The sequence below is a fragment of the Argentina silus genome (genome assembly GCF_951799395.1).
Source record: "Argentina silus genome assembly, contig: scaffold_130, whole genome shotgun sequence".
Classification (NCBI taxonomy): Eukaryota; Metazoa; Chordata; class Actinopteri; order Argentiniformes; family Argentinidae; genus Argentina; species Argentina silus.
In genome coordinates, this window is record NW_028152571.1 from 25,001 (window position 1) to 47,500 (window position 22,500).

Consider the following 22,500-nt stretch of genomic DNA (forward strand, 5'->3'; position numbering starts at 1 on the left):
CCTATGGCCCCTGGTCTGAGCATTGTGACTGGCTATGGCCCCTGGTCTGAGCATTGTGACTGGCTATGGCCCCTGGTCTGAGCATTGTGACTGCCTATGGCCCCTGGTCTGAGCATTGTGACTGCCTATGGCCCCTGGTCTGAGCATTGTGACTGCCTATGGCCCCTGGTCTGAGCATTGTGACTGCCTATGGCCCCTGGTCTGAGCATTGTGACTGCCTATGGCCCCTGGTCTGAGCATTGATTACTTTATCTTGTTTTCGCGCTTCACGCACAGAAAATATGACGTAGCCGCTGCCTTCGAATCTGTCTCAAATCAGATTCCTCTTCACGTTACGTTCAGACAAAAACTATACCTTGGACCTTGGCAGGAGAGTGACTTTGGAGACAGAGATGCAGCAGACAGCTTCCTTAGGTCTGATACACAGCCATTGGCTGATATATATAGTAATAATAATAATATAAATGCCATTTAGCTGATGCTTTTATCCAAAGCGACGTATATTGCAGTGAGTGCATACATTTCAGTATATATGGTCCCCAAATAGTAATATATGCAAGATGAACCCCTTTCCCCAACCAACCCCCACCCCACCCTCCACAGTAGCCATATATCACACACAAACCACAAAAAACTGTTTTCTTTATATAAAACTCAAATTTATTTGTCTCCTCACAATGTTTGCATATCGCATCTTTGATTTCTATTTAAATAAAAATGGTATAATTGATATCCGCAAATGAAACGCAACGACCTTTACAACAAAAACAATATTGGACCCATCTGACATACACACGTTGATCACATCTCAGACACGTCCCATTCCCTGTACAGTGCTCTAGGATGGGGACCAGGGTGTTGCTTGAGAAACATCAGGTGTTTTTTTTTAAATGATTGAAGAGGGGCGGAGTTATGGTGAGGTCAAGGGTCATTCAGAGGTGGAGCCTTGGCTGGAGGGTTGGTTGGGACATCCTGCTGGTTGCTTCTGAAGCTTCTGGTAGTATTTCTGTACAGAGAGAGGGATGGAGGGAGGGATAGAGGGATAGAGGGATAGCAGGATGGAGAGAGGGATGGAGTAAGAGAGCGATGGAGGGATGAGGGGAACACAAAAGAAAGGATGTTAGTTTTCTGCTGAACCAAAGTTGCTGTGAACATGTTTACAAGACTTTAATACACTTCATAGGGGACAGCAATGAGTCCTGTGTTATGGTGAAATCCTCTGGTGAACAGGCATCATGGTAGTGTCACTGCAGGGGTTCTATCATGTTTATAAGGCTGTATAACACTTCATAAAGGGGTGCTCAGACTACTGCAGGGGTTCTATCATGTTTATAAGGCTGTATAACACTTCATAAAGGGGTGCTCAGACTACTGCAGGGGTTCTATCATGTTTATAAGGCTGTATAACACTTCATAAAGGGGTGCTCAGACTACTGCAGGGGTTCTATCATGTTTATAAGGCTGTATAACACTTCATAAAGGGGTGCTCAGACTACTGCAGGGGTTCTATCATGTTTATAAGGCTGTATAACACTTCATAAAGGGGTGCTCAGACTACTGCAGGGGTTCTATCATGTTTATAAGGCTGTATAACACTTCATAAAGGGGTGCTCAGACTACTGCAGGGGTTCTATCATGTTTATAAGGCTGTATAACACTTCATAAAGGGGTGCTCAGACTACTGCAGGGGTTCTATCATGTTTATAAGGCTGTATAACACTTCATAAAGGGGTGCTCAGACTACTGCAGGGGTTCTATCATGTTTATAAGGCTGTATAACACTTCATAAAGGGGTGCTCAGACTACTGCAGGGGTTCTATCATGTTTATAAGGCTGTATAACACTTCATAAAGGGGTGCTTCCCCTAGTCTGAAGATAAAACGATGAGTAATGACCTCCATCTGTTCACGGCTCAGACAGCAGTTAGATTAGTGTGTCCAGGACTACAACTATGATTTGGAGATGAGTCATTCTGACAGTCTCAGACTGAAGGAAAAACTCAAAACGGCTTATTTGCAAAAAAAGAAAAAGAATCCAGTGGTTTTTAAAAGACGTAAAACGTGTTGCATTGTGTCTTTCTTCAGTGGCATGTTTTCTACTCCTTCTGCACCTGCGGTCACAATGCCAGGTGTGCAGATGCACGTATCTTAGACTGTCAAGCTGTTCTTGAGATGAGTCATTCTGGTCGTGCCTCAGACTATTAATATGTTTTGAGATGAGTAATTACCTCCATATTCTGGTAGTGCCTCAGACTGCAGCAGTGGTCCTATCATGTTTATAAGGCCTTATAAATGCTTCATAAGGGGTTATTTACCTCCATATTCTGGGAGTGCCTCAGACTGCAGCAGTGGTTCCATCATGTTTATAAGGCCTTATAATGCTTCATAAGGGGGTATTTACCTCCATATTCTGGTAGTGCCTCAGACTGCTGCAGTGGTTCTTCTTGGCAGAGTCCTCGCTGCCGTAGAAGAGAGAACACAGCTTACAGAAGAAACCAGTCTTTGGCACCACAAAGTCCACCCCTAGGCGATGGAGAGAGGCGGAGGGAGGGAGGGAGGGAGGGAGGGAGGGAGGGAGGGAGGGAGGGATGGAGAGAGAGACACAGAGTCAGCTAAACTCAGACAGAGACAGACACAGTAAGATAACCCTGGCTCCCACAGAGGACAGATAGACAGACAGACGATGGTCCGGGGTTTTGTTTTCTTATGGAGTGTCACCTCTGTGGAACAGCCTGCCTGCCCTTGTTAGGGAGTCAGGGACAGTTACCGCTTCCAAGACGTCGGGACCCACCTGTTCAGAGCTGCATACTATAACCCTTAACCACTGCCCCTCCTGTGTAGCCTACAGCACCATCCCCCATGTCCACATGGCTGTGTAGCCTACAGCACCATCCCCCATGTCCACATGGCTGTGTAGCCTACAGCACCATCCCCCATGTCCACATGGCTGTGTACCCTACAGCACCATCCCCCATGTCCACATGGCTGTGTACCCTACAGCACCATCCCCCATGTCCACATGGCTGTGTAGCCTACAGCACCATCTCCCATGTCCACATGGCTGTGTAGCCTACAGCACCATCCCCCATGTCCACATGGCTGTGTAGCCTACAGCACCATCCCCCATGTCCACATGGCTGTGTAGCCTACAGCACCATCCCCCATGTCCACATGGCTGTGTAGCCTACAGCACAGAAGCTTGGGCGGTTGATGCATCATAGATATACGTGACTCTGCTACACATTGCTGGGATGAGGAGAGTGTGTGTGTGTGTGTGTGTGTGTGTCTCACCAATGGGATTGTCTGGGCTGAAGGGGGGTAGTTTGAAGCCTGTGATCATTGGAGACTGAGAGCGACACCTCTTCGCCTCCGGATCCGCCTCCTCTCTCCTGTTTTTACTGTCATCTGAGGGGGGGGGGGGGGGGGGGGGGGGAGAGAAAGAGAGGATGAGAGAGAGAGAGAGAGAGAGACGGAGGGGGGTTGGGGGAGAGAGAGAGAGAAAGGTTTAATTTAGAATCATTACTCAAACAGCAATAGAGCACAGCGTTCTCACACAGACCTGACTGTTCCTTTGCTGCTCCTGTTGCCATAACAACCAAACACAAACACAACCTCTGCTGGTGTGTGTCTGTTGCCCCATCACCTAGATCTATAATTCCTTCTTCTTCTGCAGAACGCCCCTCTAGGGGAGCTAGTACTCCATTCTCCCCTCTCACCTTTGAGTGCAGCTCTCCTGTCGGCCTTGTCATCACAGCTGACTGTTCTCTCCTGCTCCAGGCTCTGGGTCTCAGGGGGTTCCTGGTGCGGCTCCTGCCCAGAGGAGAGGGCCTCGGCGCTGGGTCGCTCTGCGGCCACGTCAGCCTCCTTCTCCTTGAGCTCTGGAGACGAGGCAGGTGGTTGGCTCCCGCTCTCCGGGGCCTCAGAGTCTTTGACCAATGAGGAGGGAGGGTTGAGGGCAGGTTCTTTAAAGGGCGGGGCTGTATGTGCAGGAGGCTCCTCCTCTTTTTCTTCTTCTTCTTCTTCTTCTTCTTCTTGTTCGTTCACCTTGACGCCTCCCCTCTTTCCTCTGTTGGACTTCCGCACTAGGACACACAGACAAGCATTAACGAGTTGTTCCACCAAAAATGTTGTGTTTCTGCTTCGGCCCTGCACATTGTTACACCTCCATGTATATGAACTGTGCTATGTGAATACAGCTTGCTTTGACGATTTCATTCAACTGTGGCTGCACTTGATTAGCCAAAACTATTTACATTCATGAGCTGTACAAATCAGCATAGCTTTTAAATTCTGAAAAGGTCTCTCTCTGGTTGAACTTCCAATGTGTGTGTCTTGACACCTGTGGGTAAGTCACATGCTTGTGTGTGTGTGTGTGTCTCACCTGGGGTTTGTCTAGCCCTCTTCTTAGCTCTGGCACCCCTCCTGGTGGTGACAACCTGCTCTTCCTCCTCCTCCTCCTCCTCTCCCACCTCGTCCACAGTGACAAAGTTCATCTTCCTGATCTCCTCCAGATCCTTGCCCTCCTCCTCTGGACCAGGAGACCCCGCAGGCTCCCCTGTGGAGAAAGGGGTTAGAGAGCTGTAGACTATCACACACACCTTTTCAATAACACACACACACACACACACACACACACACATACCTGTGCTGTCTGTCTGCTGGGGATCAGGTGCAGCAGCACTCAGCTTGGACTGCTCTTCCTCCATCTCCTCCTCCTCATCACCTACAGCCTCGTCCAGAGTCACTAGTAGCTGGAAGGAGAGAAGAGGAGGGGTTAGTGGAAGTTTGGGAGGCAGAGAGAGAGAGAGAGAGAAACAGGGGAGCGAGAAGAAAATAAATGGAACAGTGAAAGAGAGAGCACAACAGGAAAAAAAAAAAAAAAAAAAAAAAAAAACTGTTCCTGACCTCTGGGTTGAAGGCGTCTCCTGATTCGTCCTCCCCTCCCTCCTCATCCACGATTTCATCCAGAGTCACCAAGGCCTGCAGGTCGGCCTCCTCTAATCCTTCATCCCCCTCCACAGGTTCGTCACCTCCAACCTCATCCAGAGTCACCAGCCCCTCCGTGTCCGCCCCCACCCTCTCTTTACCCCTCGACTTCTTCTCCTCCCTCTTCCGCCCCCTCTCTTTCTCCTTGCTCCTCTCCCGGCTTATCTCCCTCTCCTTGCTCCTCCTCCTCTCCCGTTCTTTCTCCCGCTCCCTCGCTTTCTCCTTCTCCTTCGCCAGGGCTTGTTTCTTCATCAGCTCTTCCTCCTCAGTGGCGTCGTCAGGGTAATCCTCCTCTTCCTCGCTGACCTCGTCCAGGGTGACTAAGGCCCCTTTCTTGGGGGATTGTGGGGGGTCTACGCTTCCCTCTGTCTCAGCCGTGGGGGTCTGGGTCATCTGGTGACCCGGCTCGCCCTCTTTGGCTGGCTGGTCATCCAACGAGTCTAATACCTGGAACTCAGAGTCTTCTTCTTTGTGCATCTGGTTACCCTGTTCTTCTTCTGTGGTAGTCTGGGCATCCAATGAGTCCAGGATCTGGAAATCAGATTCCCCGTCATTAGGTGCCTGCTTAACCGACGTTCTGTTTCCCTCTTCTTCTGTGGTGGTCTGGTCATCCACCGAGTCGAGGATCTTGTAAGATTCTCCTGGATTCTTTCCACCCTCCTTTTCAGGTACTTGGTTACCTTTTTCTTCTTCTTCGGTGGTGATCAGATTATCCACCGAATGGAGAATCTGGTGACTCTTCTCTTCACGTACCTGGTCAGCCACGCCATCTTCCTTCTGCACCTGGCTACCCTCTTCCTGTGTGGGCTGCTGGTCGTCTACGGAGCCTACGACCTGGTAGGTCGGTTTCTCCTCCTGGGACATCGGCTCATCCTGTGACTCTGGCACCTGGCGACCCAGGCATGCTTCTTTGGGTGTCTTCCCTCCATCTTCTGTGGCGACCCGACCATCCACTGAATCAGGGATCTGAAAAGACTCTCCTCCGGGCGCCTGGTAACCCACCTCTGATTTCCCAGAGGCCTTCAGGGGTTCTTGGTGTTTCTCCTCTAGAACAGAGTCGTCAGTCAGACTGGCCTCAACTGGTGGAGGGCAAGCCCCGTTCTGAGCTCCCTTCTCCAGGACAGAGGAGGCCAGATCAGCCTGGTCCTTCACCTCCTCTGCCTCTGGAGGTGCTGCTAGTGTGTCTGCGGCCTCCATGACAGCTGCCTCTGACACAGCACTTTCCTCCGTCTCACCAGCCACTGCAGTGTCTGCTGGTGACACCTGCTGGCCGGCACGTGCAACTGCACCCTCCACATCATCATCAGCCTTGACTGTCTCTGGCACTTCCTCCTCCTGCTGCTGCTTACCGGCGGCTTCCCCAATTGGCTGAGGGTTTTTAGGCTCCTCAACCGTGTTGTTGTTGTTTTCCATCACTTCCCGGGCGGTAACGGAGGATGACGCAGCGGAGGACCTGGTCTTGCGGCCGGAGGCGGCGGCCGGTTTTGCTGGCTGTGTTTTTTTGGCTGCCACAGCAGCTTTAGCGGACGGGGCGTTTTTTTTCTGGGGTTTCTGGGACGGGGCGGGCTTCTTCTGGGCCGGGGGGTCGGAGACAGGGGTGAAGGAGAGGGTGGTGGTGGGTTTATGAGAGGAGGTTTTGGTGGACGGCTCCTGGCTCCCCTTTGGGGCAGGGGTTTCCTGGGACTTCTTCCGTTTGGAGGAGCGCTGGGGTTCGGTCTTCTTAGGAGTGGATGAGGACGAGGAGGAGGATGAGTCCTGAGGAAGGCTGGTGCTCTCAGCCTCTTCCCCGACCTCATCCACCGTCACAAACTCGTCCAGGTTGAACTCGTCCAGGTCGAACTCGTCCAGGTCTGGGACGGGGTCAGAGGTGATCTCATCCGCAGTGTAACTGGAACCCTGGAGTATAGGATGACATCACAATCAATAAGTCAACGCATCAATTAATGCATCAATCATGATTATTATAGGGAAATTTGGTTTGTAAGCGGGGTAAATAGAATCATAACACTTACACAATTCAAGATGCCAAATGTAATTGTGTGTGTCAGATTGAAATAAGTTGTAGTGTTTTCCTATAGGCTTGTGGCTGAGCTCACATGTTTGATAAACCATTTAGAAGGGGGTGCTGTTCTTTACTTCGTTAAAGGTATTTGACAGGGACAGTGCACATTTTTCTGTAAATGCGCCAGATTTAGCCAGAAAGCACATTTTTATCTATTTTATTTATTTAAGCTAATCTTCATTTTCAATCTATCATGAATCTCACGACTCTCACCTTCCTCTCCGGCGCGTGGGTCTTGTGGGACTCACTCCTGGACGGTCTACTGCTGCTGTGGCTCTGTGGGACAGACAGACAGAATGCTAATCACATCTCAGTCTGACCTTCAACTGTGGGTGTGTTGGTATGGAAAACAGGAAGACGAACAACCCTCTCTCCACAGGGTGTGTGTATGTGTGTGTGTCAATGTTGATGCTTCATCTACTGTGGACAGCACCACTTGGAATACTCCCTGGGTTTCAAAACCTTGTGTGTCCTTTTATGCATGTCTGCATCCTGGACATTCCACCCTGACTCCTTGAGTCCAGTCCTAAATCAAACTCTAGCCACTACCACTACCTTCCAACCTTGTTCTTCTCTTTCTCTGCTTCCCCTCTCCTCTCTTCTCTTTCTCTGCTCCCCCTCTCCTCCTCTCTTTCTCTCCTCCTCTCTTCTCCTTCTCTGCTCCCCCTCTCTTCCCTTTCTCTGCTCCCCCTCTCTTCTCTTCCTCTGCTCCCCCTCTCTTCTCCTTCTCTGCTCCCCCTCTCTTCTCTTCCTCTGCTCCCCCTCTCCCCCTCTCTGCTCCCCCTCTCCTCCTCTCTGGGTAACAGAGCTGCTGTCGTGCCTGCTCCTGCCCTAACCCATACCCTGCCAATCTACTCCTCTCCTCCTCTCTTACCTTCCTCTGCTCCTCTTCCCTCCTCCTTCTCTTGGCAACAGGGCTGCCATCTTGCTTGCCCCTGCGGGATCCCGAGGAGGAGCTGGAGGAGTTGCCCCTGCGGGAGGTGGGGGGCTGCTCCTCTTCAGAGGGAGCACGGCTGCTCCTGAGCCTGGACAAGTCCTTCCTCTCTGGGGAGCTGTGGTCACCTCGCCGGCCCCTACCTGCAGAGCCCTGGGTTTTCTGGTCCGACTGGGCCTTCCTACTGCTGTCTGCTCCCTGGGGAGAGGGCTTCTTCGCTGGGGTAGTCAGAGTCTTTTTATCCGACGTCTGGCTCCTCTCTGGATGAGTCTTCTTGTCTTGCTTAGCAGGGCTCTTTTTGTCCAGAGTGTTTTTCTCTGCCTGGCTCGGAGTTCTCTTCTCTGCTGCTGGGGTGTGGGACTTCTTTTCTGGTTGAGACTGGTTCTTCACTGCCGCGGGAGCCTTCTTCTCCCCAGCAGGGGGGCTCTTCTTGTCGGGTTGGGCTCCTCTGCCGTGGGTGGGGGGCGCCGCCTCTCCCTGGTCCTGGTCCTGGTTCTGGTCCTGGTCCTGGTCAGGTTTGGCCTGGTTCTGCTTGGTCTGCTCCTCGGCCCGCCGTTCCATCCGGTGTTGGTGCACCGCCGCCTCCAGGGCCTTCAGGATCTCCCGTGTTACCGGAGGGAAGTCCAACGGTTTCTCCTCCGGGTTCACCGGTAACATCACGCCGACCGGGAGAGCAGGGCCGTCCGGCTCAGCCGAGGCGACGTCCGCCGGTCCGGACGGAGAGGGAGCGGAGGCGCCGTTACCGGGAGCCGGGGGTTGGGTCTCGCTGCTGTTAGCCGCGGCCTGGCTCTGGTCGTCAGCGGTAACCAGTGACTCAGCGGCCCGACCCGGCACCGCAGCGGTCGCGGCCGTTGTGTCCGCGATCCAGTGACCCCGTTTGACCTCCGTTCCGACCTCGGCGGTCGGGGCGCTGCTTGAGGTTGCCGCGGCAACCTCGGGAGCAGTCACGGTGACCGCGGTTACGATTGAGTCACCGTTGTTGTTGTTGTTCTCCTCCGCCGCCGTTGCCTCACCCTCCTTCTTCTCCCTCCGCCCTTCCCCCCGTTCCATCTTCATTGCTCCGGTAGCTTCGTCACCCTCCGCCGCCTTCACTCCCCCACTCCCCCTCTCCGTCTCATCCCCCGCTTCCTTGACCGGGGAGGAAGTCCCGCATTCTTCCTGGCAAGGCTCCCCCTCATCCTCCTCGTCCTCCTCGTCCACCTCCTCCTCCATTGGCTCATCCGAGTCGGAGTCTATGACGATGATGCCATCGCTTCCTGGTCGCTGGTCTTGGGGTGTCGCAGCGGCGTGCCGGGGGGCGGAAGTGGAGCCAGCGGCGGTAACCGTGTCGACGGTAGCAACTCTCTTAGCTGGGGTCGCGGTAGTACTGGCGGCAGGAGGAGGTGGAGGACTGTTCTTCACAGGTTTAGGTTTGGCGTTGAAGATGCTGAACCTCATCGTCCAGTTGTGGATGTGGCAGGGGAAGTTCTGGTAGTGGTTGTACACCCTTGCGGCCACTTCCCCATCCTCCATCTCAAAGTAGATCTGATTCACAGAGACAGAGGAGAGAGAGAGACAGAGAGAGCAAGGGAGGGGAGAGAGAGAGAGACGGAGAAAGAGAGAGATGGAGAGAGAGACAGGAGAGAGAGCAAGGGAGGGGAGAGAGAGACAGATGGAGAGGAGAGAGAGAGATGGAGAGAGAGACAGAGAGAGAAAGAGAGGTGAAGAAACAGGCAGCGTGTTGATGCAGGTCTGTGTGTGTGTGTCTGTCTATGCGTGTGTGTCTATGCATCTGTATATGTTTGTTTGTGTGTGTGTGTGTGTGTGTGCGCGCATCTGTCTATGCATCTGAGTGTGTCTCTATGCGTCTGTGTGTGTGTGTGCGCCTTGGTTATGAGGGGTAACCAGCTCTGTACCTTGTTAATGAGGGGTAACCACCTTGGTTATGAGGCGTAACCACCTCCGTACCTTGTTAATGAGGGGTATAAACCTCCTGATCAGCCCTCTGCCTCGGACCACCTGGAGGACCTTCTCCATGCCGTCCAGACCCGGGGGGATGTTGGTGACGATGAGGAGCCGCTCCCTCAGCATCTCCGGCTCATCGCAGCGCTGGACAGGAAGGACAGGAAGAGTTAAAGGAAGCAGCGTTCGGCGAGGGAGGGAGGGAGACCTAGGTTCAATTCCAGTCAGTTTGCACACAGATGCAGGGGCATACAGGGGTCCGGACAAAACCAAGACCTTTGCTCCACAAAGCAGAATGTATGAGTTAGTCAGCTTAACTGTGCCTAAGTATAATAACACACACACACACACATTATATATATATAAAAAACAGTGTTTCTGACCAGATATGGACAGGCTATGAAGCGTTTCTTAACTCACCATGTTGGACAGGTCCATCAGCATCTGGAAGGTCTGACACTGCGACAGACACAACAGCTCAATCAACCATTGGTTAAAAACACAGGGAAACCTACAGGCCACTGGTCTACAATCACATAGTGGAAAAAGTGTGTTAGAGCGTTAGAGTGTGTGAGTGTGTGTGTGCATGTGTGAGGGGGAGAGCATTAGTGTGTGTGTGTATTACCTTTGACAAGCTCAAGGGTAGTGTGACCTGCTCCACGGACAGTTTGCAGTCCAGGAGTGTGGGCGGGTTGTCAGTGTAAGCTTTCACCATGGCGACCGCATTCTGCACTCCCCGCATCCTAAAGAGAGCCTGGGGGGGGGGTGGAACATGAGAATATGAATGTTGTACTGAGACAGGATGGAGAGGTAGGTAGGTAGGGGTGCAGAGGGAGAGTGTATACCCTTCTCTGGAGAGGCAGGATGAAGGAGTTCTGGGATCCGTGTCTGTAGTTGAAGGGCCGGGCCAGGCGGAGAACGTCCTCCTCCTTGTAACCCGACTCAGGAAGACCCGTCATGCTCACAAACTTCCACGTCCTATCCTTTACTACAGAGAGAGAGAGAGAGAAGAGAGAGAGAGAGAGAGAGGGGGAGAGAGAGAGAGAGAGATGTTTAATTTAGAATCATTCCTCAAACAGAACAGAGTGTCCACACAGATACACAATCATTAACATTATTATCATCATCAATCCATTTCTCTGGGGACTTTCTCATGACTGCTTGTGATGAGTATTAGGACTCCACGCTCTCCTGGGGAGGGACAGGTGAGCATGGCCTTACCTGGACTAGGGACCTCTGGTTTGGCATCTGTGGGTGCGGCTTTGGGTGCGGCCGCCGCGTCTGTGGGTGTGTTCGACGGTGTCGTAGTCTGAGCTTTAGCTGTGGCCGTCTGGGCTTTGGGTGTGCTTGTTGAACCCTTGGGAGTGGTCTTGGTTGTCGTCGTCTGTGGTTTGGTTGCGGTCAGAGAGGTCTTGGTTGCGGTCCGGAGGGAGGTCTTGCTGGAGGTGGACTTGGTTGTGCTACTCTGTGTCTTGGTGGTGGTTGCTTTTCTATAGCAGGGAAGGAGAGAGGGGGGGAGAGAGAGAGAGAGAGAGAGAGAGAGAGACAAAGAGAGAGAGAGAGAGAGAGAGAGAGAGCACAAACACGTTAACTATCAAATAACACAACACAAACTCAAACCAGAGCTGGTTTCACGTACCTGTCAGCAGGCATCTGCTCTTTCTGCTCCGTCTTGCCATCTTGCAATTGTGTGTCCTGTAAGTGCAACACACACACACACACGTTAGTGGTGGCGACATGAGTATGAACACAACTGTAAACTGTCAGGCCAAACGCATTTGTTTGGCGACTGGTTTCACACAGCAGGAAAGGCTAGCTCTGTGTGTGTGGGTTTCACACAGCCTACCTTTTCCATAACAATGGTGACAGGCATTCCTCGGATAGTAAAGTCTTTGCAGTTGGCCAGAGCCTGGGCATCCTCCTCATTCTCCATCAACACAGATGCCTGCAGAACACACACACACACTTCAGATAAGGGACAAGTTTGATGTGTCAGTGGTTGACTAGTTGGGTCTGAAACAGGACACGGTTACACGACACCAGCAGTGTTCTAAGAATGACCTGAACATTTAGGCCTTTAGGCTCTGGGTTGCAAGCTACTGTCAAGATGTCTGGGGTGGCCAGGTGGAGACATACACTTTATCAACCACATTGACTTCTTATAAACAGGATGACCTACCTCGTGTATAGCCTTGAGCAGGATGACCTACAGGATGACCTACCTCATGTATAGCCTTGAGCAGGATGACCTACAGAATGACCTACCTCGTGTATAGCCTTGAGCAGGATTGACCTACCTCGTGTATAGCCTTGAGCAGGATGACCTACCTCATGTATAGCCTTGAGCAGGATGACCTACAGAATGACCTACCTCATGTATAGCCTTGAGCAGGATGACCCACAGGATGACCCACAGGATGACCTACCTCATGTATAGCCTTGAGCAGGATGACCCACAGGATGACCTACCTCGTGTATAGCCTTGAGCAGGATGACCCACAGGATGACCTACCGGATGACCTACCTCGTGTATAGCCTTGAGCAGGATGACCTACCGGATGACCTACAGGATGACCTACCTCGTGTATAGCCTTGAGCAGGATGACCATGTTGGTGTTGCCGAACGGCTGCACAGCCTTGACCACGTCTTCATGAGTGGTGTGAGCAGGGACCCCCTTCAACCACAGCAGGCAGTCTCTCCCTGGAGCAGACGTCTTCTTCACCTGGGGGGAGGGGGGGGGAGTGAGTGGAAGGACTGAAAGGTGAAGATCTGGACATGCTGAAAAGGACCAGGGGGTAAGTTTGTGGGAAATGTCCCACCTCTGGCTATCGTGGCGAAATTCACTTTTAAGTTTTTTAGTACTACCCCCCCCAGGTGACTACTACTACTACTACTACTACCCCCCCCCCCCCCCCCCAGGTGAAAAGATTCAGCGTCGATTCGAAGAGGCAGCAATGACAGAGAGAGAAAGGGGGAGATGAGAGAGAAAGGGGGAGATGAGAGAATCCACTCCCTTCGAACACTCCTGGCAGTGACAACATGTTTATATGTATACAAGAAGTATTGTTCTGCTGCTCTTTTTTGTAAATTTGTTATTGCCATTCTGTTAATATTTTGCTATTTTGTAAATGTCTTGTCAGTATTTGCTATTTGTTTTTTATGTCCATGCACCAACCTCACCAAGTCAATTTCCTGTATGTGCAAATATACTACCAAATAAAAGAATTCTGATTCGCAAAGTGTCAGGTAGGACACTCTATTATAGGATCAAAAGAGCATTCGTAAATGAAATACTTCTTTCAACGGACCTCTCATTCCCTGACCTCTCATTCCCTGATCACTAAAGATTTTAAACAGTCATTACAACTATTAACAAAGTTCCTCTCTGCGGTTTCTACCTCCACCAGCGTCTTTTGTCAATAACTAAAGCCATGAGAGAGCGTATTCTAGTATTCTACAGTAAGACTTCAACAGCCATACGTCATTGGAGGGATACCGTACACACCAGAGGAGGCAGAAACCGGATGACGGGCTCATTGTGATGGGTGGAACGGAATGTGGAATGGTATCAAACATAGCGTTCCGTGCATCACAATGAGCCGCGCTCCCAATTTTCTACCTCCACCAGCGTCTTTGCTGATACAAATCACAACCCACCTGACAGGATGAAGATGAGGTGGAGGGGCTGGAGGAGGGTGGAGGAGGAGAGCTGGTCTTGCTGACCTTGACCTTGGACGACATAGCAGCCTTGGTGGCAGCAGCAGCCTTGGTGGCTGACGCAGTAGCAGCCTTGGTGGTGGCAGAAGCAGCCTTGGTGGCTGAGGCAGTAGCAGCCTTGGTGGTGGCAGTAGCAGCCTTGGTGGCTGATGCAGTAGCAGCCTTGGTGGTGGCTGACGCAGTAGCAGCCTTGGTGGTGGCTGACGCAGTAGCAGCCTTGGTGGTGGCTGACGCAGTAGCAGCCTTGGTGGTGGCCGATGCAGCCTTGGTGGCTGAGGCAGTAGCAGCCTTGGTGGCGGTGGATTTGGAAGACAAGGACGCAGTCTTCTGAGAGGAGGAGAGCTTCCGTCCGTTTCCTTTACAGGAGGAAGTGGCGGGGGCGTTGGTCGTACCCCTCTTCTTAGCCAGCTCGGCCAATAGGGCTGGAGCGAGAGACTGCATCATCGCTTCTAGGCTGGTGCCCTTGGTGAGGGACAACCCAGCTGGAAAGACAAGGAGCTGGGTTAGTGTGTGTTCAAATAATACACACTCACACACCTTGTCTTTTCCATTTCTCTCTCACACACACACACACTAATGCATGGAATGGAATATGGAATGGTATCTTTCATTCCATACAATACAACGGGCCAGTCCTCATCTGTCTCCACCAGTGTGTACGTGTGTGAGAGAAATGGAAAAGACAAGGGGTGTGTGTGTGTGTGTGTGTATTATTTTAATTCAGATAAATCTATATTTTCAATGACTTTCCAATGTCTTAGCCAGCAAAATGGGCTAATGTGTGCAAAGTATGTGTGTGCCAGTGTATGTCTGTGAGTTTGAATGTGTGTGTGTGTGTGCCAGTGTATGTCTGTGAGTTTGAGTTTGAGTGTGTGTGTGTGTGTGTATGTATATCTGTCTTACAAGATGTCTTCAGTAGTTTCTTGGCCAGTTTCTCCGCGCTGCTGGACCGGTGTTTCTTGCCGGGATTCGCGGCACTGCGGCCCGACCTCTGCAGAGCCGTCCTCCATTCACGGTCCCGTTCCCGTTCCCGGCTCCTGGACCGCGACCGCCGGCCCTGCGGCGAGCGGCGCCGGTGAGAAGAGGAGGAGGAGGGGCTGGCGCGCATCTGGCGGCGGGGGGAGCGGGACTTGGACCGCGAGCGCCGCACGTGTCTCCGTGGCGACTTGGAGCGGCTGCGAGAGTGCGCCCGGCGGTAGGAGGAGGGGCCGGAGCTGTGGTAACCACGGCGAGGGCTTGGGGAGCGAGACCAGGACTGGGAACGAGAGGCTGAGTGGCTGTCCTGACGGCGTTGAAAACGCTCCTGGTATGGGGAGGCTTCATTTCTGCTGTGAGAAGGGAACGGAGGAGTAGGAGAAGAGAGGGAGGGAGGAGAGGGATGGAGGGAGAGAAAGAGGGAGGGAGGAAGGGAAGGAGAGAGAGAGAGAGAGGGATGGAGGAGAGGGAGAAAGAGAGGGATGAAGGGAGAGAAAGAGGGAGGGAGGAAGGGAAGGAGAGAGAGAGGGATGGAGGAGAGGGAGAAAGAGAGGGATGGAGGGAGGGAGGGCAGAGATAGGCAACAGAGGAAAAGAAGACAGATTAGTTTTGCTTACCTATCTAAGCATTTCATCTCCGGCACTGTAGCACCAAACGACAACGATGTCACTGACTTCTCCCAAAAAAAACAACCAAAAAACAACTACTGACAACAATATCACTGACAACAACAATATCAAAACAACATGAAGACAGCCCGAGTGGGCTGTTGTTACAGGACGCTACTGACCTGGGCACAGACAAGGTCTCGACATTCCAGTTAGGGAACCTGCAAGACAAGCGTGTTCATCATGACATCCACAACAATGACAGAGATTCACACAGGAGACTAGAGGAAGAAAGGGAGGCAAGAAAGAAAGAAGGTGGAGAGGAGAGAGAGAGAGAGAGAGAGATAGGAGGAGGGGAATGAGAGGGAAGAGAGATGAGATTGAGCGGTGTGTTTGGCATGTCTAGAGAGATGAGTGGAACTCACTGCTGCCTGAGGTGTCGACAGCTTTCGATGTGGTGGCTTGAGTTCTGGTGCTCGATCCAGTTCTGTCAATCAAACGGCACAAACACAGAGACAAGAGTCCGTCACGCCTTCATCATCATCACCTCAGCCACACCTTATAACATCTAGCCGTTTCCAGTATGCAGCCAAGTCAAACAGTTTAAAAAGACATTGAACTTTAAACAAAGTCTCGGTCTCCGTGCGTCCTTCCTGGAAGAACATGGCGGTCTGGTAAATGTCCATGACGGAAAAATATATATATATATATATTTTCTTTTCTTTTTTTTTTTTTTTAAATGGTTGATGGGGTTGGGATCATGGGTGGAGAAAGCCTCCGGAATGTTCAGTCTTCGCTGTAGAAAGCTCTTGACTCTTGGAATCCTCTCCTCTCCGAAATCATCGGCAGCCATCTTGGATGCAGAACCAACCGACACTTCGGAGGCAGACCAATTAAACCCTTATACGGTAACAAGGCCTAGTAACTGGAGTGTGAGAAGTACACATGGCTATAAATGGGACATATACAATGGTACAGCTGTGAGCATAGGCAGCAGGGAAATACAATGGGGGAGGTGGGGTCATTACGTTTTCAGGCACATAGTCCATCAAAAACACATCTCACAACAAAGTCCATTTGTCCACCATCAAAAGTCGGCCTCTGGGAGGGTGACAGGAGGGGAGAGGCACTGTTCAGTCCTGGTCTAGGCTAGGCCTGCTAGGGCCTCAACGGAAGCTTGTCCTCTCGGCCCCTGGTCTGCAGCTCAAACGTCGTCGTCTTCTTCTTAAGGAATGGTCACCAAAAATCACCAAGGAAAATCGGCCTCTCCTTCATAAGGCAGAGGTTAAAAAACAGAAGCCAGGAGGAAGGGGGATGTCTTACAGTGGTGAGGGGACGCACCTATTGCAGACAAGTTGTTTTGGCAACTGTCACTTCCCATACTCCATTTTTGTGTCAGCATGTCTGCACATTTATGAACAGAAATGTTTGCAACAGGAAGTACAAGACGATAACAATTCTTCAAGAATGTGTCGGTAGAGAAATATATATATATATATAAAAAAACAACAATATCAAATACTCCACAGTAATCATGGAGATAAAAAAAAATATATATATATAATATCCTAAAAAATAGTCAGCTCAGGAGTGGTTTTCTTGAGGCAACTCTCGGAGCAGTTTAACAAAGCATGTTTTTTTCATCATTGCGTCCTTTTTGAACTCACCGTTCCCAACACACGTCAAAACAGTTCCCAAAACAGTGAACAAGCAGAGAAACCAGAACTTAACTATATCCTCTCTGAATGAAATAAAATACAAAAAATAAAAAACAAACAGGCATTACAGCATTACAAACTGTTAAGCACTTTGTGGAAAAACTATTATTCATAAAAACACAAATAACGCTACAGAAATCCACATCTGATTGACCGGCAGGTGGACGGGACAACAACAGTGTTTTGTTCAGAGATGATACACAGTGATGACAGATGATTGACGGGTGGTGGCGGAGGAGAATACTCACCTTGATCTGGTAACATTCTACGTTACACAGAGAGCACGTATGGGGAAAGATTCTGGGGGTGGTGGCCGAGTAATCGCTCATCATGGAGGGCGTCGGGAGCAGGGTGGCAGGAGGCACCACTGCCGGGGGAGGGCGACTCATCGGGTGGACCGGAGGCATCTGCATCATCGCCGCCACTGCTGCCGCTGGGCCCATGGGGTGGTGGGGGTGGGGGTGGGGGTGGTGGCCCACTGGGGGAGAGGGGATGGTCACCGGAACATGTAGCATGGGAGGAAGAGGAACCGACATATCCATGAGGGGGAACGCAGGAGGCCAGGCGGGCACGGGCACGGGGTTTAGGACTCCGGCGCTGACGCCTCCGACTGGAGCTCCAACGCCAGATCCCTTACCGGCACCTACACCCGGACCTACAGCTCCGCCTCCGCTGAGGACCACCAGGTCACTCCTGGCCGGGGCTTGCCCAGGGGCGACAGCTCTGTTTGGGGTGGCAGGGAGGCGATTGGTCCCTGGGTCTCTGACGGGGATGGGTTTGGGGGCCTTGGGGTCCAGAAGGCGATCATCCATGTCTTTCTTGGGGAGGGAGATGGGACTCTGCTGTTGACGTTGCTGCTGCTGCTTCTGCTGCTTCTGGTGTTGCTGCTGCTGGCTACGTTTGCCAAGGTCCTGGTTCGTCATCATCCCGCTGTACGGAGACCCGCCAACACCGCCCATGTGCTGGTGCTGCGCGCCGTACTTCCCTGCCGCATCCTCAGGGAGCGGGTCTCGACCGCTGCGTCCGTAGCTGTCCCCAGGACCCCCGCTACCGCCACCGTCACCACCACCAGCGTCCTCTGGGTAGCCGCCATATTTACTGGCGTGTCCGTAATCAATCACTTTACTCTTCATTGAATCTGCCGGCCCGCCTCCTGCCAGGTGGTCCGACCCCCCACCTGCCCCGACGCCCCTGCCTGCTGCCTGGGGCCGGTGGTCCACATCCAGACTGCTGCTCCTCTTGGACTTGCGGATGCGGATGTCTCTCAGGATGAAGGGCAGGTTGTCGGGGGTCAGCTGGTCGTCCGGGTAGTGACTCAGCAGCTCCAGGTCTTCGTTGGAGAGGCCGAAGCTGGCCAGGATGCTGGTGGCGCTCTCCGAGGTGTAGCGCGGCTGGCGGCGGTCTGACGAAGAGGTTGCCGAGGACGGACCCCCCATCCCCATCGGGCCCCCCTCCCGCGACACACCGCCTCTCACGGCGCCCCCAAACCCGGAGGTTTGGAACATCTGTGCGGGGGAAGGGGATGACCGGGGCTGTGAGGAGGTGGAGGGAGAGGAGGAGAAAAGCTTGCCAGGGTTCTGGTAAGCGGACCAGTCGATGGGGCCGCTCTGGTCGTCCAACCGTCCTGAACGCCCACCACCTCCAGAGGAGGGGTAGATGGCCATCCCGCCACCCGAAGACAGCAGTCCCTCTCTGGGGTCTCGGCGGGGGTCCCGTGAGTCTGTGATGGCCTGTTGGTGGTGTTGTTCATGGTGTTGTTGTTTCTGCTGACCGAGCATCCGGACCTCCTCCCTGGCCCCGCGGATGTGCATGTCTATGGTGCTCTCCATATCAGGGTTCAGCCCGGACCCTCGTTGGCCAAGGCCGTAGCCCATCTGCTGGGATACCATGGAGGACATCATGCCCCCCTGCTGGAGGGCGCTGGAGCCAGGGCCGGGCCCCAGGCGTGAAGCACCCATAGGGTCCATTCCAGCCTGGCCACTGAGACCATACCCCGGCCCCATAGACCTCTGGGTCCCAGAGTAGGGCACCCCCTGGGGGTTGTAGAGGGGATGGGACATGGCGGCTGCCTTGAGGAGGTTGAGGAGGGTGAGGGCAGCCGGGGGGGAAGGGAGCAGGGGGGTGGCGGCGGCGGCAGTGGCTGCGTTGCCGGCGGCGATGGCGTTGAGCTGTGTCAGAGCGAGCCGGGCTTTGATCTGTGCAAGCTGCAGGGAGACGTGGCCTAAGAGGAGCGGGCTCCCGAGCCCTCCAATCAGAGGATTGGCGAGGGGCGCACAACGATCCAAGAACAACGCAAAGCTGAAAAAGTTAGAAAACACACAGAGATGAGGATTATTGACTTGAGAGGGTCCTCTGGGTGCTCTGGGTGCTCTAGTTAGGCCTGGACAGCAGACTGGTGGAGTCTGGGATGGACTGGTCTGGTCTGGTCTCTCCAGTCTAATTCACACACATTCAAATCAGTTTCCACTTCAGTCAGACAGCAGACTTCCTGGTTCTTCACTGGGGGACAGAAACAAAAACAGCAAGCAAGAACAACAGAGGACAGACAGCAGGAGGAGGAGGAGGAGGAGTGTCATCATGGTTTTAGACACAATGTTACAAATTTTCTGCGTATATTTAGTGAAATTTGCAAGATCGAGCGGAGAATCTGTCAAACTTTATCAAAAGTAGACATTAACATCACTCTTGTGCAGATTAATCACTCAGATTGTTGCTGAAGAGAAATCTCAAGAAGGAAAAGCAAGGTCTGAGAAACACATTTCACATCATTTACCAACAGGGCAGAGATCACATTTAGTGGGTTAGAAGAAGTTGTTGCATGAAGATGGAATCACTGAGTAATTATGATGATGCATATTCAATCAAATGTGATGGGCCTTACTCACTGTTGGGGAAGCTTAGTCCTAACTAACACAGGCCCTACACAAATGTTAAATCATCGATAGACTAGTGTTGGTTTGTTTACACACAAATAATAAAAACGACAACACTCTTGGGAGTCAGCTTAACCAAATCCATGTTTCGAACCACACTACCAAAGCCTATAAATGTCAAAATGTGTCTCTAAGCCACAAAATAGACGAACATTGATTTGTCAACTTGAATCCTTGAGATTACAGGGCAAAGCTGGATGACATCAAACACGAACCCCTTCTGCCACTAAAAACATGACAACCACCAAGTTAAAGAGCGGAAGGAGTGGTTTGGGCCACCGTTCAGATCAGATAAACTCACCACTTGCAGAGCGAGAGAGAGAGAGAGGAGAGGCCAAGAGGGACCAGAAAGTGTGAGAAGAAACCATTCCCAAGCTTGCATAAAAGCAGCATGGAAGCCAGGGTCCTGTGTACCTCAGTTGGTATAGCATGGCGCAAAAAACGCTAAGGTTGTGGGTTCAATTCCCCCTGGGACCATATAGGCTATAGTAAAATGTCACTTTACTGTAAGTTGCTAGATAAACACGTCTGCTAAATGGGGTATATCATGTGTCATGGTGGTCTAATCATATGGGTGTCAAGCACTCATTCCCAATGCATTTCATCAGGGTGTTCTAAATTGATAAGTTGTTGGCTTTTACATCATGGACGGCTACAATATGCGAACAATTTATGATACAAAATTCAGCTCACCAGTGGTAAGCAAAGTGGTTCAAAATGGTGACTGTAATTCAAATCAAAGCACTACAAGGGTAAAGTAAAATACCAAAGCACTACAAATGTAAAGCAAAAATAACATTGGTCCATTAAATCACATTATAAAGCACAATATTGAGGAGCTAGTCATAGGCATAGGTTTGATATTCTGACTGTTAGCAGACAGAATGCTAAGCAAACAAGCAAGGCTACATTTTCCTACATCAAGATCGTGTGATGATGAATGGGAGAGGAACTGGGCCCAGTGATTTGCTGAGCCTAGAGATTCAGACGGAGAAAGCAGTAGCTAGTGAAGGCAGCAGAGCGCAACACAGCATGAGACACATGGATATTAGACAGGCCTAGCTAATGTAGGCTAATCATGACAGCGGAGGATACAGGCTTACCTGGCAAAAATGTCAAGTTCACCTGGAAGCTAAACAAAGCTAACGTTAGCGCACACCAAAACACACTCGGTGGTGTTGTTAATCATTAGCTGATTATCAAAGACACACGCAATTCAGATTGATTACTCGCAACTAAATGTAACTATTCAAAAATAAACAAATAAAGTGAGCAGGGTAACATCTGCGGATGACATCTGAGGATAAACAACGCAATATCATGTTTCGAGCGACGAGGGGGGGGACCTCGGAGCTGGGTGTGAGTACAGCGCCGACAGAGAGCGCAGTGTAGTCGGTCAATGACCCAGTGTGTGTGTCGTCTAAGCCGTGTCCTCAAATGACTTCACCGGCCACTCCACCGCTTCATCACGTAGCATACTAGGGACGCAGCTAGCTACACAAGCGACGTTTTCATCAGTCAAATGTATTAGCTAATTGAGAACAGCAAATTCAAGTGCATAATAGTGATCGGGGTTAACAACGTTACAGTGAAATATAAAGCGCCCCAGCAAAAAAAAAAAAAAAACGTTTCCAAGGTTTGCTGCCGTGACAGTAAGGGGAAGAGCCACGCTTCTTTTCGCGCAGAAGACACCTCCCTATCGTACCACAATGACATTGGGCAACATAATGTAGATATTAATGTTCACTTTATGAACAAATACCTTTAATCATGCCGATAATGTCCCTAGACGATGGATGACTGAATGACAGAACAGTGTACACTTCACTTTAGCTATTAGCAGCGGCAAAGCGTCAATCGTCCATTGTGGCTCTACCCGCAAGTATCGCGTTACAAGGCCGAAGCAACCGTTCCAAGACAACGACATTGTGCATATTAAATATGCATTACGAAAAAAATCATCAATGTCTTCACCTACAGAAAATATCGTATTACATACCTTCAGTTATTTTCGGTAATTTTTGCTGTAGATTTCTCAGTTTACTCAACTTCCCTCTTTTCCGACGGCTTCGGATGCGAGAACGCGTTCTTCCCGTTTTCCTTCGCCGACAACATACATAAACAGACCCGACCAAATGAACACAGACAAGTAAATACCAACGGGAAAGGCATAGCAGCCGATTACAGATATCTCCAACAAGCATAATTGGTCAAATTGGGCTAACCAATCACAAGAGGATATGGTCGACGTGGTGTGTCTGTTAAAACATTATATTTACACTACAAAGCTGAATCGTAAAAGAAGCGATTAACGATATATCAGTTTTACCAGTACAACATTTCACCAGTTGGGAGCGCTCTAGCCCTTCATACACCCACAGCAAATACCGGCTTACAACCTGTTTATGGTAGTAGAGAAAGAGAGGGATGAAGATATCATGGGACAGGAGGGGATATGAACAGATAGGTGTGTGTGTGTGTGTGTGTGTGTGTGTGTGTGTGTGTGTGTGTGTGTGTGTGTGTGTGAGAGAGAGAGAGAGAGAGAGAGAGAGAGATGTAGTGGGGCTGAGAGGTGCATGATGGAGAGGGTGTAAGTCAAATATAAAACAAAATATTAGCAATCAGC

General features: G+C 51.2%; 1 protein-coding gene across 1 annotated transcript in view; it reads right to left on the minus strand.

The window, feature by feature from the left end:
- Positions 1 to 644: 644 nt before the first annotated feature.
- Positions 645 to 22,500, minus strand: part of znf638 (zinc finger protein 638) — a gene marked incomplete at its 5' end in the record, with an annotated part of 24,780 nt that continues 2,924 nt past the window's right edge. Inside the window, 22 exons of the mRNA XM_083698000.1 lie at positions 645 to 1,006; positions 2,401 to 2,522; positions 3,291 to 3,404; positions 3,716 to 4,081; positions 4,381 to 4,554; positions 4,642 to 4,750; positions 4,905 to 6,881; positions 7,261 to 7,323; positions 7,922 to 9,505; positions 9,929 to 10,069; positions 10,343 to 10,381; positions 10,548 to 10,676; positions 10,768 to 10,910; positions 11,144 to 11,412; positions 11,562 to 11,617; positions 11,769 to 11,867; positions 12,502 to 12,645; positions 13,581 to 14,122; positions 14,544 to 14,968; positions 15,406 to 15,444; positions 15,649 to 15,710; positions 17,190 to 19,377. Coding sequence (XP_083554126.1) covers positions 929 to 1,006; positions 2,401 to 2,522; positions 3,291 to 3,404; positions 3,716 to 4,081; positions 4,381 to 4,554; positions 4,642 to 4,750; positions 4,905 to 6,881; positions 7,261 to 7,323; positions 7,922 to 9,505; positions 9,929 to 10,069; positions 10,343 to 10,381; positions 10,548 to 10,676; positions 10,768 to 10,910; positions 11,144 to 11,412; positions 11,562 to 11,617; positions 11,769 to 11,867; positions 12,502 to 12,645; positions 13,581 to 14,122; positions 14,544 to 14,968; positions 15,406 to 15,444; positions 15,649 to 15,710; positions 17,190 to 19,377 — 8,863 coding nt within the window. The 3' untranslated portion in view covers positions 645 to 928. The remainder of the gene's footprint in view (positions 1,007 to 2,400; positions 2,523 to 3,290; positions 3,405 to 3,715; positions 4,082 to 4,380; positions 4,555 to 4,641; positions 4,751 to 4,904; positions 6,882 to 7,260; positions 7,324 to 7,921; positions 9,506 to 9,928; positions 10,070 to 10,342; positions 10,382 to 10,547; positions 10,677 to 10,767; positions 10,911 to 11,143; positions 11,413 to 11,561; positions 11,618 to 11,768; positions 11,868 to 12,501; positions 12,646 to 13,580; positions 14,123 to 14,543; positions 14,969 to 15,405; positions 15,445 to 15,648; positions 15,711 to 17,189; positions 19,378 to 22,500) is intronic.